Source organism: Sturnira hondurensis, unplaced genomic scaffold (genome assembly GCF_014824575.4).
Source record: "Sturnira hondurensis isolate 20B ecotype Veracruz unplaced genomic scaffold, ASM1482457v3 Scaffold0001509, whole genome shotgun sequence".
Classification (NCBI taxonomy): Eukaryota; Metazoa; Chordata; class Mammalia; order Chiroptera; family Phyllostomidae; genus Sturnira; species Sturnira hondurensis.
This window is the reverse complement of record NW_028074140.1, coordinates 4,344,120-4,363,688: the sequence shown is the minus strand read 5'-3', so window position 1 is coordinate 4,363,688 and position 19,569 is coordinate 4,344,120. Positions and strand designations below refer to the sequence as shown.

Below are 19,569 nucleotides of genomic sequence, written 5' to 3'. Positions count from 1 at the left end.
AGCAAACCCTTCATGGCGGTTTTCCCAAACCACAGGAAGCATTTCTCTCTGATTACAGAAATTTACTCATTTGTGAAGTGCAGTCCTCTAAGTCGGGGAGCTAAGCAAATTACACCAAGATAAATTTTGTCAACTTAAAGAACTTTTTAGAACACCAAGCGGTCAGACTGTCATTAGCAATTATAGTAAAATCCTAAAAACTTACAGCTGGAACGAAGCACTGAAATCAACCAGTCCAAACACAGGAAGCACACTCCTTCTTTAAGGCTTGGGCTCTTGCTTTCCATCTCACTGCGATGCTTTGGCCCTAGGTGTGCGCCTACCGCTTCCTTGTCTCCTTCAGTGAGGCCTCCCACACGTTACCTGGGCTCACACCCATGCTTTGTTATTCTCCATAGCAGTTACCAACCAGCTCATGTGCAGTTAAGAAGCGCCCACTTAACATCCCACAATAGGTTCTGTGATTTTAAGTGAAACAACGTAGAGGGAAACCAGTTTTGCCACAGGCTAATTAAGTAAGAGTTTATCTAATCAACATTATAACAAAAAGAAGTTCAACAAAATGTTATTCGAGGACCTGCTGTACTCTGCTTATCACTAATATAGTTTATGTCTACCCCACCTAGTAGAAAATGAAAACCCTATGAGACAGGAAATTTTGTCTGCTCTGCTCACTGCTACACGCTGGCATCTTACAAGGCCTGAGATTTATTGGAAGGAAAGGACAAAGGAAGAAAGCAAGTAAGGAGCCAGTTAATTCTGTACATTTTGCATAAAATATTCTAGTAAAACAATTTAATGATATGTCAAATAAGTGGCTAGCTGACACTTTTTAAGCATCTTATCTACTGTCCATATGGCACAAGACTTACACCTGTGGAATATCATTCCATACCAAAGAAACCTGTATCTACCTACTTCAGGTAATATTATATTCCATGTTTGGAGTAAATGCTCAGAAAATATGCATATGTCTGCTGAACTAAATGTACTATTTGGTTGTCATACCTGTGTACCATATAAGAAAAGTTATCTGCGGACTGTATCTTATGCATTGAAAATGCCTAATACTAGGAAACCTTTCTAATGAAGATTAGAATCACTATCAGCCAGCTGGCAATAACACGAGACAGACAAGAAGCCATTATAAAAAAAAACCTTTTTAATTCTGATTGCCAAATTATTTAAGGCAGGTATAAAAAAGGAAAGCATTCAATATACATTTTACATAAAATAAACTAGATTACAGCATAAAACAAGTAACCAGGCAATGGCATTAAAGTCTCTCTCTTCTAAAACTGGATAATTGTAAACATTAAAAAAAAAAAAGGGGACTGCAGGACTATTCAAGTAATACAACAATCACAGATGTCTCTGGTATGCAGGCTATTGGGTTATTTGCCATTCAAGATTATCAAAAAATGACACCTCATTATTCACAGATGCTCACTATTTCCCCATTTTAATCTTTACAGTATGTACAACACAGTTTTTTGTGTGTGTTACTGGCAACCCCATGCCTTCAAAAGTATTTTTCCACAATACACAAGTACAAACAGTGACTACAGAAACGTTTTTACACTGATGCGTCTTTAACAGGAGCCACCAAATAGACATCTAAATTGTACCAAGTGTCCTCATCAGAGTTAGCCTTTCTGAGGGGCTTACGGGAAATATATGAAGGATATGCAAGGTTCAGGCACACTGATACATAACGTTATTTATTTACAATTTAAAAGGAAAAGGAAAAGAAAGTAAGCAGCCTTCTGCGGCTAACACTTTTCAACGTGACAAATACATTTTTTTTTTATTTCCTTTACCGAGTGGTTTGCAACTTGGCAGCAGACCCTGTGTGTGCGAGCCTGGTTACTGATACAAAAAGTAAAGAATATATATATGTATATATACATATATGTATACGTATATATATATATAAAACAGAAGTTTAATTACAGCAACATTTGTTACTCTGTGATAAAATCTGTAATTTACAAAAATGAAATGACTGGTTTTTGCCTGCCATTAAGGCATTTCAAATTAACACCATGGAACTGATGTCTGTATAAAGCGCTTCCCCATGTGATCCAGTCACATGACAACGTACATTTCCAATCTTGTTATTCTCTGCAAAAGAAAAGACAACCTTAGCATAGAGTTCTATCCACATTTGACACTGCAAATCTGAAAACCATAAGACCAATAGGCTTATTTTAGTTCTATTCAATTCATGGAATTGAATTCCATAAGAAAGTGAATCAACACAAGGGTAATGATACACATCGTGAAAATATATTATTTTCCTTTTCAAAACACTTGAGAGATAATTAAAATGAACAACCAATATTACCTTTAGCATTATGAAAATAAACTTCCCCATTTGCAAGTCTATTTTTAAACATAAGAACACAAAGGGAGCCTTAGTAAATTATTTTAACAGAGCTATGAGAATAACGTAAGAAACTTTCCAACTGTTTAAAAACCTTATCAATTAAATAGTAATCTACAGCACAGCTACAGAATTTGGTTTACGGAACAGAAGTTGCATGTAAAGCATAGTGTGGAATAAAAGCATATTCATAACACTAACATAAAATCCTCAGCCCTAAGTTTTTGGTCTAAAATGCCTACACTTGCCTCCTCCCACCGAGATGTCTATCTGAAAAACTGATTCAAAATGTAAAAAATGTTTACCTCCTTTGTGCAGGAAACATTCCTGATGCAGATGCCTGGGCAGCCACCTGCTGAGAGGCAACGAGGGCAGCGGAGGTCAAGCCTAATGGGAAAAAAAAGCAGGGCTTCTGTGACACTCGGAGAGATAAGAGTAGAGACAGGCCCAGTGGTGAAGGGCTGCAGACCCGACAGCGGTGATATGTCCTTTCCTGAACACACACACAAAATATTTCATGCAGCAAGGACAGAGTGCAAACCCCTTGGCCTAACCAATATCCACCCCTGTATCAAATACTCTGTGGTCTTCGTAACAGCTATTCAGAGAGAATACAGCATTCCATCTGTCTAGCTCTGCATGGTGCCAAATGGTTTCCAAGCATTCCTGAATAGGAAGCTCGGGAGAAATAATAGGTACCAGGTAACAAAAGGAATCAAAAGTCACCGTAAGTTAAAGAAGCAACATGCTATTTGCTTAGAATACAATACTTTGGTAATAACTTTGATCACTTTAACACTTTCCCTAGGGATGGAACACAATGCCAAACTCAGAAATAGCCTTAACTTTTACCGTGTAAGAGAACAGTAACAGTCAGAGAATGTGGCAGCTCCAAATGCCATGAGGTTGCCAATAGAAAATTCTTTTTAATTCTATGGAAAACAATTCTGGAAAAAATAGAGGAAACAACCTAGGAAAGATTGCTCTCTCCCTTTAAGTCCTTTATGTTCTCTCTTTAACACCCTAGCTGACACCAAGTCAGGTGAGTTGAATAAATGAAAACGACCCTTTCCCATCTGGAGAGCATCCCCCACTTCTGCAAGCACCTTTGAACATATCATCTCGTATCCGCGCAGGCAGACTAAGAGGAAACTTGGCAAGCACTAGGGACTGAACTGCGTCCTTCCAATACTCCTGGTTGGAAGCCATAACCCCCAATGTGACTGTATTTGGAGACAGGACTAATATGGAAGTCATTAAGATGAATGAGGTCATAAAGGTGGGTCCCTGATCCAACGGAGTTTACGTCCTTATAAGAGGAGACATCAGAGAGTAACTCCCCCTCCCTGCTCGGCCCAGATGTAGAGAAGAGGTCAGATGAGTGCACAGCTCGTCAAGGTATTTCAGGGTGGTATTTCTCTTTCCTGCCTGCAAGCCAGGAAGAGCTTCCCCCAGAAACCGGCCATGCTGGCACCCTGACCGAGACGCCCAGCCTCCAGAACGGTGAGAAGGTACATTCCTGTTGTTTAAAGCAACAGAGGCTGTGGCACTTCGTTATGGCAGCCTGAGCGAGGAAAGCAAGATCCCAGCAGGTGATCTGTTGGTGGAAGTGGTGCTATGGCCCACCTGCGATAAGGTGACGGTGTCATGACAAATGGCACACGTTCAACTGAAACACCATGAACTGAAGGCCCCTGCATGTCAATCTTACGGAGTTTTAAAAGGTGTTCTTCCATCTTTCGTGAAAGAGTCAAAGCAGCAAAAGGCTAAGAAGAGTCCCTGAATTGGGTTATAAAAAGTGTTGAGCCTGATCACTTTTCTTCTGCTACTTCCATGGGAAAAGAGCAAGTTAAAAGGCCTACAGAAGTTCAGGACCAGGAGTTTCCCCAAAGCCTCCCACCGGCCTCCCTCCTCCCCACAGCCTCCCTCAGGTGAGCTATCTGATCTTCCGACTGTTTCAGTTGGTGCCCAGCCACCCTCCGTCTGTGAGGTCACAGGAAGCCACTGATAACATCAACAAGTGACAATTATTAAGTGGTAGCAATTTTGTGTCTCAGTAGAATACAAAGATGTGGGATAGCCTTAGTTTTACCACCAGGAAATACTAGGAAGTGTGAGTTAAAAGTCCTGCCCAGCTACTGTTAACTCAGAGCTCAGTTATCTTTTAAGACACAAAAGGCAATTTGGTCAACTGTTTTCCAAAGCAGAATGAAGAGGCACCATAACGACAGACTGCTGACCTTGGAAAGGGTCATATTGACCAGGGATTAGTGGGTAACCCATGCCAACGTGGGTGTGGTGATGCGTGTGCAGGTGCCGCTGGCCGAAGGGGGAGTGGCGATCCCTCTCCCTTTCTGCTTCCCGTTCCCGCTCAGCCGTAGCCTTCTCCACTGGCTGCAACAGAAAAGAGGGATTTCCCCGTTAATTCTCGGGGGGGGGGGGGGAGTAGTAAGAGTACCACCTTTGCCCCTTCCGCAATATGTGTTAATGATTAAAGAGTAACCACAGATACTTGGAATTATTTGGTAGTTAAAGATCAACTCAAGAAATGCTTCGGTTTCCAGTGGAATTAAGTCAACATGAAAGACTTGGTCCACCCAAAAGCAGCATCAATGTTTTCCTCAAATGACTGAAGAAGACTTCTCTCTCTATTCACTCGTAATTGTAGGTTTAGAATCTACCCCAACTTCTTTCCAGAAACAACTTTGAAATATGGCTCAAGGAAAAGAAGTAGTTGTAGAAACTTCTTTAAGTCAAGTCTTCTGATTACTCTTCTATTTCATGCACATTTTGGGGGGAGCATCTATCCCATAACTTTAACCATCTTTGTCTGTTCTGTTCCACTGAAGACACATACCATTCTCATCACAGACCCTGCATTTTATTTTAGTCCAAACTTCTCTTTCTTGCCAAGAACCACAACCTTTCTTTTGTCTCTCTTCACAACAGTCCTTCTGGGGGCTGGGGATGGGTGCAGGGCAGTGGTATTGATAAAGCATGTTTCACAACGTTTGCGCTACTTAGCGGAGTTACAGGGACAGGATGGTCAGTCAAGGCTGAAAGAGAGCAGGCGCAGCCAACCACTCCTTAGCCGGGTGACTCAGTCTGCCACGCCAGTGCACCAAAAGATCTTGCATCACAAATATTTTGCATAAAAGTTGCTTCCTATGAATTTAAACGTCCACCCAAATAGGCATCCTCCTGAGAAGGCAAGATAGAGATTTTGCAACAGAAAAAACCTTGTGATACTATACACACTTTAACAATTTTGTTTCCTCGCGTGTGAAACCATCTTACTTTTGAACATTCCACTCTTTATGTATTAGGATAAACCAGCATCCAAAAAGCACAGCTGGGGTCCAAAACCATTTCTATTTAAGGCTGTTCTCCAGTGCGTCCCCCAGCCCCCTCAAAACATAGAGCTTTAAATGACAACAGAAGGAGGCTTACAGCAGGAGACTTGCTACGATACTGGTTGGCATGCTGCTGGAGCAAATCCAGTGCTTTAGATTCAGTGGTGGTTTTCGTGTTGATGCTGGGGCTGGTACTGACTTTCTCTGCCTCTTCTCTCCCTGACATCTTCCCATAAACAGGATAATGAAATCCTGGAGAGAGATAGGCCCCTGCAGATAAACAACAAATGCCACATCAAGTTATGAGCTACATCTTCAAAGAAATCATTTGTATTACATGAATTTGGGATAAGAATCATAGATCTCAACAGGGGATTACATTAAGAATGGGCTACATCATTGTTAAACTGTGTCTAGGTTCTCCAATTTTCTTCCTCCAGTTAATTCATCCTGATGAAGGGAGGTTATAAACAGAATTGAGCTTACAGCCATTTCATACATTTATGTGCCTGCTTAAGTGAAAGTAATAGTAACTATAATGATTATGACAGTAAGTACTTATAATGTTTTCACAGGCAATAATGTATCCGTCAGTCTAACAGTACAGTGGCCTATCGGAGACCATGGAGACACCAGCTGAGGACTCTTGACATTTCATCTTAAAGAACTCTTACATTAAGAGTTACATTACATTAAATCAGTTTCACTTTGGGGACTTTAAGCAGCATAAAAACAGGCAAAACAAATCGCCCTCTTGAAGTGTCTAATCGCGTATTCTGAGTTTTTAATAGCCAAGATTCAAACACAGCCTCTTCCCCTCAATATAGTCAGAACCCACAACACGTACCAGGGTAACTGTGCATTAGGACCGGAGACACAGCCCGGTAGGCAGGGTGGCTGGGGTCGTACATCTGTGGGTAAGGATAAGCATGCAAGTACTGAATGTAGGACTGATGCTGGCTCATGGGCGAGGACACAGCCACTCTGGTTCCCCGAGAGTCCTTCCAGTTCACGGGAGTCTTCCGGTCATCATTTTTCAGCTTGCTCTCCTCCATGGATTGAGAGTCAGGACGCTTGGCCTCTTTGGGCTCCTCTTTAATGCTGGTTAATGATACAGGAAGGCCGGGCATGCCACTCTCTTTATTGGGAGTTTTCCTGGGACTATCCTCTTTTAATTTCTTTTCTCTGTCAAGGTCTTCTGACTTTTGCTGATCCAAGTATTTGGGCTGGTAAACGTAATGATGCCACGTCCTTGAATCTGGATCCTGATTTTTTAGAAAAAGGTTTGTTTTAAAACTTTGATTTTTAAGAAAAACCCATCAACCACTATGACGGCACCACTACTACTACTCCCGTACGAAGTTAACACCCATCCGCACACCAGCGCTGCACGGAGCTGCACCTCCCACACTGAACACTGCACTTTGCCATGTATAATGCGCGCCCNATGATGCCACGTCCTTGAATCTGGATCCTGATTTTTTAGAAAAAGGTTTGTTTTAAAACTTTGATTTTTAAGAAAAAACCCATCAACCACTATGACGGCACCACTACTACTACTCCCGTACGAAGTTAACACCCATCCGCACACCAGCGCTGCACGGAGCTGCACCTCCCACACTGAACACTGCACTTTGCCATGTATAATGCGCGCCCGTGTTTTGGCCCAAACTTTCAGGGGAAAAAATCTTGTTTTAATATTTCAATGTAATTTTGTATTTATGTTTAGATATTTGTTTCTGCATTATAAAGGAATTTAAGCATTTATTTTTGAACATATTAGGGTTCAAGAAATCTTATGTAACAACAATTACAAAACACAAGAACAGACACAAGGTATTTCAGGCACTACCCATGTATAATGCACATCCTCATCTTTCCCTCAAAAATTTGGGCAAAAAAGTACGCATTACACACAGCAAAATACGCAATGGGTAGGCATTATTATCGATTACTTTTACATAAGACAAAACCAAATCTTTTAAAGTTCCACGTAACCCCAGGGTCACACTGCTGCCCGTGTATGGGGGTGGGCTTCACACTTAGGTCCAAGGGGATTCAGAGGTGGGCCCTCAATGTCACTTCTCCATATTATATAACATCCTCACGGGTATTTAACCTGATGCTCATTTCTCTCTAGTATCTTACATAGGTAAACAGAGTTTTTAAAACTACAACTCAGGCTAGTAATAATAAATTTAAGAAATTACTACAGCAATTAATATCACTTAGGGGGGAAAAGTCTTGGTTTCCTAATACATTTTCTTAATCTGCAGCTGGGGCTCAGTATATTGGCTCGCATCTCATTGCATGCTAATACCGTAATCAAAACAAAGTTTCAAAGTAATAGCATACCTTATGCTTTTTCTATTAGAAAACAAAGCCATCTATAAGCCCCCTTCTCAAAACTGTGCAGTTCTAACACAGCCCCGTGAAGCCACCGCCTGAGTCAGGCCACAAGAAGGCCCTTGGTGGTTCCCATCCCATTCACGATCTGAACCCACTGGGCACTTAGATCCGAAGTGAACATTCAAAATCGGGCCTGAGGTCTGGCTTTTTGGGCAGACATGAACACGAAAAAAAGGATTTTGTTGTTCTGCTTCACCAAGGATGTCTAAGCACGGGCGTGGGGTAGGAGCACTGGGGAATTCCAGAATCAACACTCACAGGACTGCAGAGTCAGGATGTCGGAACCGTGACAGAAAGTGCTAGCACATGTGTGATTTCACGGGGACCGAGTTCCAGGTGTGTGCACATGGAACCTTTGGTAACGGGGCTTTGGGATGACTGCCTGAGGCATATCTACCTGGCACTGAGCTCTACTTTGGGGCACTTGACGCAGGTGTAAAACCAAAATCCAGGCATCTCAGACACCATGGGAAAGACATCTGGGTCCCAAATTTTACTGCAAAGTTCAGTGGGAAATGTGAATTTAGGAACCCAGTTTTAATATTCCTAAAAAATGCCTGTAGAAATGTGTAAATGTAGAACAACGCATATTTTAGAGATCAGACTCGGAATCTCAGCGTTAACTACGTCAGAAGGAAACTCCGTGGCCATGTTGCAGGATTCCCCCACTCTGGACTCAGTAACAAATCAAGGGCCCATGTCAGATTCAGTCAGTGAACAGCATCACAGAACACAAAAGGCACCTGTCCACAGTTCTTTTTAGGAAACTGTGAGTAATGCACATTTCAGAGGTACACAGTAACTCCTGAGACAGTCTTTGAAAATATTTTTCAAGAGAAGAGGAATGAACCCTAATGAACCCCTGGCTTATTGCCTGCGAAGAAGCGCTAACCACCAAGCCCAGACATGTACAAGTCTCAGACGGCTCACTCCCTGTAGGGGCCATGCTCCACAATCTTACTTGTTTAAATCTCGAGGTTGGGTCTACACCTGTCTGCTTCATAGAGTCCATGACAGATTTCATTTCTACAGCCTCCTTAATAAGCTGGTGGTTTTCCATCTGCTTAGCTTTGAAGCTGTCGGCCTGAAGCTGCTGCTGGTGGTTGGAGAGAAGCTGCGATTTACCTGTCTCCTCAGTTTTACTAGGCACTGACGGCCCTAGTTTAGAATGGTTTTTGCTAGGCTCTGGAGTAGAGGGAGCTTTTGAGACTGTGGCTGATGGCATGTTTTTCTGTTTACTGTCCTCCTTGCCCAGCTCTTTCAAGGGCAGCTCATTTTTCCTTTCACAGTCTCCTCTCCCAGTTTGGGCCATTTTCTGTTCTGCCAGCCTCTGGTCCTCATAGTACTTCTCATACTGCTGTCTGTAGGCAGGGCTGGTGGCCATCAGAGACTTCTGGTCCATATACAGTCCATAGGCATACTGGCCATAATAAAGTGACTGAGCCAGGGCAGGGTGTCTCTGTGTGATCACCGACTGGTGCTGAGGCTGTAGAGATGCCGAAGCATGGTCCACTCTCTTGGCATCTAACTGCTCTGTCTTGTCTTTCTTTTCTGCATCTTCTTCAGACTCCTTCTTGATTTTCATGCTCTGCGTGCTCCCGCCATTCCCAACTGCAGGGACACCGACCTGCCCAGGGTGCAAGTAACTTGGCGAATAATAAGGATCGTAGCCATGGTAATAGGGAGAGTGGGACTCTTTCATCTGAGATGATTGTGCTGCAGCTGAAGAATGCCCTTTCACAACACCATCCTTACTAGAAATGATGTCTGACGGGGAACTGGCTTTGGACCTCATGCCTTCCGACCTGCTGTCAGAACCACCATCGTCGGCAGCGTCAGATATGTCCGAATAGGCGGGACTGCTCGTCTTGGCTGCAGAACTCTCGGACCCATTCTGTGTCAGCACGTGCAGTGGGGCCATGGGCGCCTGCCCATTCACCAAAGTGTTGCACTCCATTCTCGAGGCGCTCCCTATGGAAGGGCTGGGGGCGTTGTCTGTGAACGTGTAAACCTTATCAGCCTCGGCTTTGATACTGGCCATTCGGCTCTCTTGAGACTCCGACAGTCCATTAGCCAGCCCTTCATTCTTGCTGAGATGGTCCTTTAAAAAATGCCCAGATAAATCTTTCCCAGCCCCCTTGGCGTCCTCTAGTTTACCCAGCTTTGCATCCATTTTCGGGCTTCCTGTCTCTTTCCCTTCTTTGTCCTTGAGCTTTCGCTTTTCTTTTTTCTTTTTGTCTTTGAGCGACACAAGAGCTGGGTTCACGGTGATGGGCTCCCCCATAATTGTGGGCTTTGGTTGAATGGGTTTTAACGGAGGACTCTTTGGTGTGGCCTGAACAACAGTCGTGGTAAGGGAGGGCAGTCCGGGTATTGTCCCCGTGGTGGTGCTTGTAAAGGCCGCAGTGGGAATAGCAATTAGTTGTGGGGGAGTGGGGGCCGGGGCTGGGGCGATGGGCCGGGCAGTCTTCAGTTTAGAGAGGTTTTTATCCATTTTGCAATTGTTGGCTTTTTTGCCCTTTTCTTTATCTCCCAAATTTTTCTTGTCAATTAATCCTTCTGCTTCCAGCTTGGGCATTTCAGCAGCCAAACTTCCGTCTGCTGCTGAGCAACTGTCTAATGTGGCGGTCATGTTGGAGATGACTGGGAGGTTGTTGAGTTCACTGTTAAGGCCCTTCTTTTTGCCAGAATTCTTCCCAGCTTTAGATCCAATAACAGAACCTGGGCCATTGGTCATCAGCTCCCTCTTCCCCTTGGGGGTCCCAGGGGGGTTCCCCGAGCCAGGGGAGGCCGGTGCCTTCACCTGGTCATAAGCTCCTACGCTTGTGCTTGGCTCACCACACTCCAGTGCCACGTTACTCAGGGCCTCCTCGCAGTCCGAGATCTTGTCCTCACTGTCAGGTTCAAACTCCAGCTTGTTTTCTGGGTCTAAGTGTGCGTGAGCCTGGTGGTATCTCAGGCCATTAATGTGCTTGTACTTTTTGTTGCAGTTTGGGTGGGGACAATCGATTAACACTGGAGAGGAGCAGCCTTGGTCCAAAAAAGTAGTATCTGGTTTCCCTTGAGGGGTGGTGGGAGTACTTCTAGAATTTGTGCGGACACGCTTCCCAGGCTTATTATCCTCAGAGCTGGAGTTCAGGTCTAGCTCCATTGGAGGCTTGTTTTTCCTTTTGTTGGTGGAGGAGGGGCTGGCTTTGATGTCCTCAGTGGCACAATTTGGGGGCGTCCTTCGCCCACTGGCGTTGAGGCTGCCCCGCCTCCCTTTCCCATTGGCGCCCCCTCTGCTCTTGTTCTGCAGCCCTCTGGACTCGGTGAAGCCCGCCTCTGAGCCTGGGGCGGCTGCAGCAGGCCTGGCTCTCTTCCCTCGGCCGCGGCCCCCTCTCATCTCCAGGTCGCTTGTCGGTGACTCACAGAACCTAGGGAAGCAAGTAACAGACATCAAAATGAGCAGCCCCCAAAGAACCACGTGAAAACACAAGGCACACAATGCCGCAAAGAGCAGTCGCCACCCCAACAGCTTGAGTGCTGAGCCCAGGTAAGGAAAAGATCCCCTATTCTTCCACTGACAATTTCAACACCTGCAAAAGGACAGGCTACCAAAGGCGTATAGTCTTCCTCAGAAAAACCAAAGAAAAACAGCTCAGGTAGCCAGGTTCAAATCTAGTTCAAATTCCCATTTTGAGAAAGGAAGAAAACAAAGGAGAGAGAAGGGGGCAGGGAGCAACAATCTCCTGACAGAAAAGAAATCCAGCATCTGCATTTTACTGTGTTCAATCCTGAATTGCTCATTTCCCTTATGCTTGGTTTCAATTACAGGCAGACTTTTATGTATTATTCATCTCTCTATATAGTTTCCTTGCAAAGAGAGGATAGAGGGGAAGGGAAGGAGATGGGGAGGAGAAAAAGCAGAGCCTGAAATAAAAGGCCTTGCGCATACCTAGGAGGAGCCCAGTCGTGCTTGGTGCAGTCCAGGAGGGTCCCTACGTACGTTTTGTTCCTCCACGTGACATTGACCACTAGGACACCTGCAGGCATGGGGAAGGAAGGAGGAGCATGGTTAGCACCCATTAGTCTTTGCCCAGTGTGTTATTCATTAATTATTATTATTATTATTATTATTATTATTATTTTACCAGCAAAGTTCTATTCTCGTTTGCTTTAAAAGCTGTGGTTTGCATCCTTCCTCTTTCTGGTTTCCGTGACCTCAAATGAAAGCCCACAGGAAACGTGTGTGAGTGCTCATGTGCATGCAGTACAAGGGGTACGGCTGTGTGAGAGAGTGCAATCAGCATACTGCTGACAGGGGGAAATGGTTTTTGCCATGTCCTGCTGTAAAATAGCAACACCCACCTCTTAATTTTTCTATTATTTCACATAATTGCTTTCGCTTGGCCAGCAGCCAACCAAAACTACATGCCAGTTACCGGTGCTTAAACCAGAAGGTGACTGAAAGGAATCGGTTTTGTTTCTAATTCAACAATATAAAATAATGGTGGTTTTTACTTAGAAAAAAATTATGTTGGTGTACAAATATACATATAGCACAGGGAAGCAGGGGCTTGGAGTCCAGACAGTAGGCAATTAGCTATGATTTCTTGTTCCTAATCCTTTCCTCTCTGGCTTCACAAGACAAGAATCAGCCATGGTACAGTATCTGGTTTGCTGTTTGGTTTTGCTTCATTTTAAAGACTCCTAAAATAGCCCTCTTAAGAAAATGAATGTGCACGATAGGTTTGCTCTTGGGGTTATCTTTAGAATCAACTTTAGTAAGCATTTGCCATAGAAGATTAGAAAAAAACCCTCAAACCAGCACACTTGTTTCCTGAAAGCCATTCTGCTTTTCCCTACTGCTTTGCAGACAGACAATTTAATTTAGCACTGCATCTGTGAATTACGAAACTTAAGTGCACTTAGTACACCAAATGTCATAGGGAAATAAAATATAACATCCTCTTTATTTCACTAGAGGACAAGAGCCATATTTTTTAAATCACTCCTTTAAAATGTATTTTTCCAAGGACCTAGATTTTGAGACATATGTAAAATATTAAGGAAATGCAATATTTAAGTGAGCCTTTGTTTTCTATACCTATCTGCCTCTCCTCCCATTCTTTCTTGGAAACACCAAGAGACATCACCTCAAAGTCTATTTCTAGCTGTTTTCCTCTCTTGCTCATTGCCATTTTGAATTTTACAGAAAACCCATATTAGATTCCTTTATGGTGAGGGACATCTCACAAGGTAAGACTCATTTCCTTGGAAGCATTTTAAGAGCAGGTAAAATGTTTGAAGGGTTGGGACTTAAGCAGTGGGAAAGGATTTCTTTCAGAAGTCCCAAAAAGAGATTTAAAAATTGTTTCCCATATGGTCCATGTTGCTATTATTTAGGTGACAGCTGAATTTACTCACTAGCAATAGTGTAGCAGGAGAGAGGAAAGCTAGCATGAGCAAAGCAAGCATTTCCTCAAATCGTGGGTGATTTCATTCTAATTCCTCAGGAAATTTTTTTTAAAAAAAAACACAGTATAAAAATTCACATTGGGATGAGAATCAATGGTAATTAGGCATTTGGCCAAAATTTGCACAAGACAACAATTGGAGGAAAGGATTCTTTATGAGCACATCCCTTCAGGAAAAGGGAGGGGGTGGGAGAGGAGACTAAGGGGAAGACAAAGCTGGTTTTCTCATCATCTGCTTGCTCTCTGGGGCACTGTGTGTGGTGTCAAAGACCTTTGCAGCTGCTTAAAATTCTTTAGCATGTCAGCTATATTTACAGTGCAGGAATATATCTGTATTGCCAGAAGGTTACTGCATTTCAGCTTTCAATGCAATAGGCTGAATCACAGCGTTCCAGAGTCCCTGATGTAGCACAAATGTATAATTAAAATTGCTTGAAAGGAAACATGAAAGAAACAACAAACCCTCCATTCTTGCAGTAATAAAATTAAAAACAGGAAAAGTCTGCACAGACACTTAACATTTGTCTGCAGTGAAAGGCTTTTGTTATTGCTTTTCCCCTAAGGGTTTCGCGGTTCCAGCAAACGCTGGCCACTGATTGGCCAGCGCCTGCTGGGAATGCTCGAGTCTGATTGGCTGGGCTCAGGGCTCCTTCAGGGAGCAGCTAGGCAGCGGCAGAGGATAAAGGAGATTGACGGAGTGGGGAGGCTGCGGCCAGCGGTGGCCGGCTGGTGAGCCAGGCGGGGTCCTGCATGCCAAGCCGGGCTTCCCAGAGCCGGCTGCCCACACGACCATGCTTGGTCGATCACCGTGGCCTGGTCTGTGTGATGAAAGCTACGTCTCTGATTGTTCAAACTACTACGACACACGCGGTGCACTAGCCGGTTCCAAACCCGCAGAACCCAATTCCCGGTCTCCAAAAAGGACAAAGGGAAACTGGGGGCCGGGGAAAAGGCAGGGACCCCAAACAAGCGAATCCTTGGTTATCAGTGGCTACTATTTGAAGCTGTCACAACGACTAAACTCCAGTTGCAACTTTCACACTGTAAAACTATTCACATCGCTGGACGCTATTTCTAGACCCACACGAGTAGACCTCTAAGCACAAGCAATATTAGTAGTAGTAGTAGTAGTGGGTGGAAAAATCCTTCAAGTCCCTTTTCAATTTAAAAGGGCCTCAATAGGTCGGCTTTATTTTTCTAGAAGTTCTCCGTATTTAAAATGCTCAAAATAAATGCTCTACTCCCAGGGAGATTCTTAACCGTCGCCATCACATAGTGCTAGTTCAATGTGTGCTCGTGCCTGTTCTTTTTTACATGTACAAGCCACATCACAATGCCGCGGGGTATTCACAGCCACCTAGAATCACATGAGACCTTTCACACGCCCATGTTCACACGGCCAAATCTGCTGCTCTAGGTTGGAATGAAGGCTTCCGGAATGCTTCTCATAAACTGCACAGTGTATTGTTGCTTTGTAAGGAAGTCTGTGAGCTGTTTAGACAACATCCTATCGTGAGAGGCCAAGTATAAAGGTGGCATTTCAGCTCTTAAAGATGCACATGGTTTATTATTTTGCTGAACATCTTGAACACTTTGTAACCCATGGTCAGAGAAAGCAAACTCTACTTTTTTTTAAAGGCATAAATGCCCCAAGTGAAAATCAATCCTTTAAAAATACAAATTTGAATTTTGTAAGCATGGGCATAGTTATATCTCTGTCTTAATTTTTATATATATTGGAAATATGTGTACATTTATTCCAAAAGGATTTAATATTTTTAATGCACACTTACTCTTTCAAACGTCCATCCTATGAGCCAGCTAGCTGCTGGGGACAACCTACATAAGTCCTTACCATCTCTATGCTCTCAAGTGTCCCAACAGGTTTACTACCCTCCCCTCCCACTCATGGATTGGGCATGGTCTTTCCCAAATTCTAATAATGCCTGCCCTGTAACATTTTATATTTGAAAAATATCTCACGATTACTACCAATAAAGTAAGGACACAGCTGAAGAGAACAATGGATGTCTGGCAGCGTGCTCAACACATAGGATTTTCTTCTTCGTATTAAGGCATTGACTTAGATACTGCTATAGAATCTAAGCTGCTGCCCCCATAAAGTGCATTACTGATAGGACACTTAATAAGAATGTGGTCTGTTTTCTATAACCCAAGCCCCTTCTTTGTACAAGTCAAAAGAGCCCAGAGCTCTCATAAGGACTCCATAGTCACAGTGTTCTGTTATTTCCTCTTGTCAATACTTAGCAGTTAAGTGGTCCCAGAGAGCTGGCCCATTAAGCATTTATTATGCATCTACAGGGTATATGGTAGATACTTATTTGGTGCTGTGGAATCAAATTATATTCTGGCTGGAACTCCATCCAAATTCTGTACTGCAAGAGTGTGCAAACTTGTAACAACCAACACAGGCCATACCCTGTAATCCAAAAGTGGAAGGGTAGTTGGCATATTACCCATACTTAGGGAGCAGACTCCTTAATCCATCACAGCAAACTAGATCCTGGGTGTGATTTTCACAGTGTCTGCCCTGCCCACAGTCCACACTCAGACAGCGATCTCAGGGAACAGGCTCCTACACCAGCAATCCTAACCCTGGCCTCACGAACCTGCTCCAGTCGGGGGTACCAGAGGCAGAGGCAACTAAACGGGGACTTACTTTGGGAATCTGAAAATACTAACATGGAAGGCAAAGTTAATGAGAAGTGTAGAAACCTAAAGGCCACACGGACTGAAGGCTGAGAGGACTGTGGTGGGCCAAGGCCCCGACGACGCAACACCTGTGAAACGATAAGGCCAACACCTGTGTGTGTGTGTGTCCCCTTTCTGCACCACGAATGGCACCCAGGGCTGCCCCCTCATGTTTCCCGCCGTCTTGTTTAAAAGTTGTTCCTGGTCCCGAACTAAAATCTGTCTGACCACTGTGGTCCCTGCTGTGCCCTCTGATGCCCTGGAGAGACAGTCCCCCATCATCCACTGGACAGCCTTTGACCCGGAAAGGACAGGGCCCATGCTAACACTCTTACCTCCAGTTCATATTTTTCCATCCAGCTTAAACAAGTCACCTCAACCATTCTTCATGTCACTTTGCATTCCCATGAAGACAACTGTAAAGCTATCCTAGTCCAAATTCCCAAGAAAAGCTCAGGCTCCTCTTGAATGAGTACCAAAGATCAAATCTTCTCCAGTCACACAGAGACCACGCATACCATCAATAAACAGCCTTCCTGGCTCCTCACTGCACCCCACACAGTCCCCCCACCAATGAATGCCCACCGGAGTCCGTGTTTGCCCTCAGCTGGCTACTTCTCAGCCTCCCTACCACTCAGGTGTGGCCCTGTGCCTCAGTTCCAAGAAAGGAAAATGAGTCAACTAACAGTGCCACTTCCAGGCCTGGCCTGGCCCGTGAGAATTCCCCACGTGTGACCTCCTCACCTCTTCCCCTTTCTGGATGACTGGGGCAAGATTACAGCAACCCCGGGGGCTGAAGAAGACAGCAGGGCCTCCTTCGCCTGGAACTTGAATGACAGTGGGGGCCCTCACCAGACAGGAGCACTGACTTAATTTCTTAGGTGAGCAGCAAATAAACTCTTCCCCATTTAAACAATATTGAGACCGTCTTACCTAATACTAGGTCCCTTTAACATTTTGTACCATTTATACACAGTACATCTCTGCCAACTAAACCATACTCCCCCAAACAGGAGCGGTGTCTGCACCCACTGCCCGTGAGCATAGTGCCCAGCACCTGGGAGAGTTCACTCAGCACTTAGGAACCACCAGGTGGTGACTGAAGAGACTCCAGATTTGAATCTTACTCAGTCACTTCTTTTCACTGTTCCCATACTTTTTCAATAAGCATAATCTTCCACTAGCATATAGATGATAGAAATTCTCTGCAGGGAGATTTGGCTCCAAATGTTATAAATACGGTTTATGAATTACTCTTTCTGGTATTTGTGACCATGTTTCTTCAAGAACTGGACGAATGGCTGGTTTCCCAGCAGATCGGCATTCTGTTTGTATTACAGTTTAAAGACCGTTTCAGAATCTTTCAAGAACCTCATCCCTGGGACAGAAATTCTTCACCAGACACTGCTGATGCAAAAGTGGAGGCAGGCACAGTTGATTCTGAACTCCCATTCAGACCGCCACATCTGGAAGGGCTTGGCGCGCGCTCATGCAGAAAACAGAAACCCTGTTCTAATGACAACGAAATAGAACCCACGTAGGCCACAGCCCTTTTTTAAAAAGTTTACACGTTTCTTTCCTCTTATACATTTTCTAGTAGAAACATTAGTAACAATAAAAGTGCCACAATATGCTGGTTTCATGAGTACAAGGTAAAGTCCATATATTTAAGGTATCACATTACCTTGTATTTTTATACAATGTGACTATTGTACAACATGTGATTTATCACTGCTCCTCTGTACTGAACTCCCTCCAATGGTTCTGTTGTATCCAATGCTGGGGCTGCTTTTAAAAAGCTGAGTCTTGTGTAGGGCACTTGTTCATTTTTCTGACTTCAGACCTGCCAATCTTCAGATTGGTCTTTCTGCATAGGACGAGGCTGAGTTTACAATTATTTGGGGAAATTCTGAATTTACAACTAAGGCTGCCACCGAAATAACGGACAGCCAAAAAACGGAGGGACTTTCCTCGTACCTATGCCAAGTACACATGGAGCACCAGGACGAGAAAAGCGTAGTCACGTGACCAGAAAACACAGACCTTTTTAAAAGAGCCCTGCTGCTGGGCTGAATGTTTGAGGAGTCTCTTTAACCACCACATCCTGCAATCAAACCATCTGGAACACAGCACTGCGATTAGTTACCCTGAACACTGGGCTGCATCTGAACAAACAGTGCACGGCAATGGAGCTTGGGAGATAGGGCAGCACTAACAAAGGGAAGTGTAATGAAACACTTTATGCCCTGGTGTGCCGCCACCCCAGCCATTAACCCCAGAGACACACTGCTCTGGTGTTAATGTACTACTTTATGAAAGCACAGTGAGCTTAAAGATTAAAGGACTGAAGGGCTAAAAATTGCTGGTTTGGATGGATGTTCTCTGTCGGCGGCTGGAATATGTTGGCACCACTCTATCTGCGTTAATTATAACCTTTCAGATGACAGTTCAGCATTCCTACTAGGGTTTGGTGTTATTTTTCAGGACAGTAGGAACACGGTCTGTTTAGGGGAGGAGAGTTATGATTCTTTATTTTCCAGGGGTTAATCTGGACACCGAGGCACTTCTTTTTGGTCTGTCTAATCCTTACCCAGAAATACCAAGAAAAACAATTAAAGCCTTAATCCAAATAAGTATGATAAACCAATACCAAAAAGCAAAAAGCGATGGCAAAATGCTGTTCTAATCTACGCATTAAAAGACGGAATTCTTTTCTTACTGGCTGTCCTTATTTCTTTGAAAAGTACATCTGATCATCAGATACGATCTCTGGAAATGTTTTTTAAAAAAATCTGAAAGGAGTTCCCCCTCTAAATACACCAAATAAGTCCTAAAGAAAAAGAAAGGGGGGGGGACCTATGGCTAAAGAAACCTTGTTTCCCCATGGGTCTTACGGTTTAATACACAAAAGAACACAGCCACTTCCATCACTGTCACCTCCCCTGCAGCCTTTGTTCTGAGGCCTGATGAGCTGTATTGATTTGGGAAAATCATTGAGCTTCTTGGAAAACTAGACTCTCGCTTATTCACTGCCATCTATTTCTTTCCCATGAAGACAGGTGGTCAATATCCAGTTGACTGGTCAGCGAAAAGAAGCTCTTGCTGCTTTTCTTTTCTTGCTTCCCTAGTAACATTATCCTTTCCCACTTCTAGAAAATACAATAGCCTGTTAAGAAGTCTTGTGGGTAAGAAGAGGGAACGGAAATCAGGCTTTTGTAAGGCACCTCTGGGAACACTACGACGCCGTCCA

At 44.0% G+C, this 19,569-nt stretch overlaps 1 protein-coding gene across 3 annotated transcripts in view; it reads right to left on the bottom strand.

Annotated features, from left to right (window-relative positions):
- Window positions 1-1,142: 1,142 nt before the first annotated feature.
- ZNF608 (zinc finger protein 608) overlaps window positions 1,143-19,569 on the bottom strand; it is a 107,189-nt gene continuing 88,762 nt past the window's right edge. For 2 of the 3 annotated variants that reach the window (XM_037028659.1, XM_037028650.1), the window contains 6 exons: window positions 12,086-12,173; window positions 9,110-11,564; window positions 6,587-7,004; window positions 5,837-6,009; window positions 4,627-4,780; window positions 2,688-2,773 (listed from right to left, as the gene is read on the bottom strand). In XM_037028659.1, the coding sequence (XP_036884554.1) occupies window positions 2,688-2,773; window positions 4,627-4,780; window positions 5,837-6,009; window positions 6,587-7,004; window positions 9,110-11,564; window positions 12,086-12,173 (3,374 nt within the window). Of the gene's footprint in view, window positions 2,125-2,687; window positions 2,774-4,626; window positions 4,781-5,836; window positions 6,010-6,586; window positions 7,005-9,109; window positions 11,565-12,085; window positions 12,174-19,569 lie in introns of those variants that run through there. The other variant, XM_037028641.1, reaches the window with a different exon arrangement.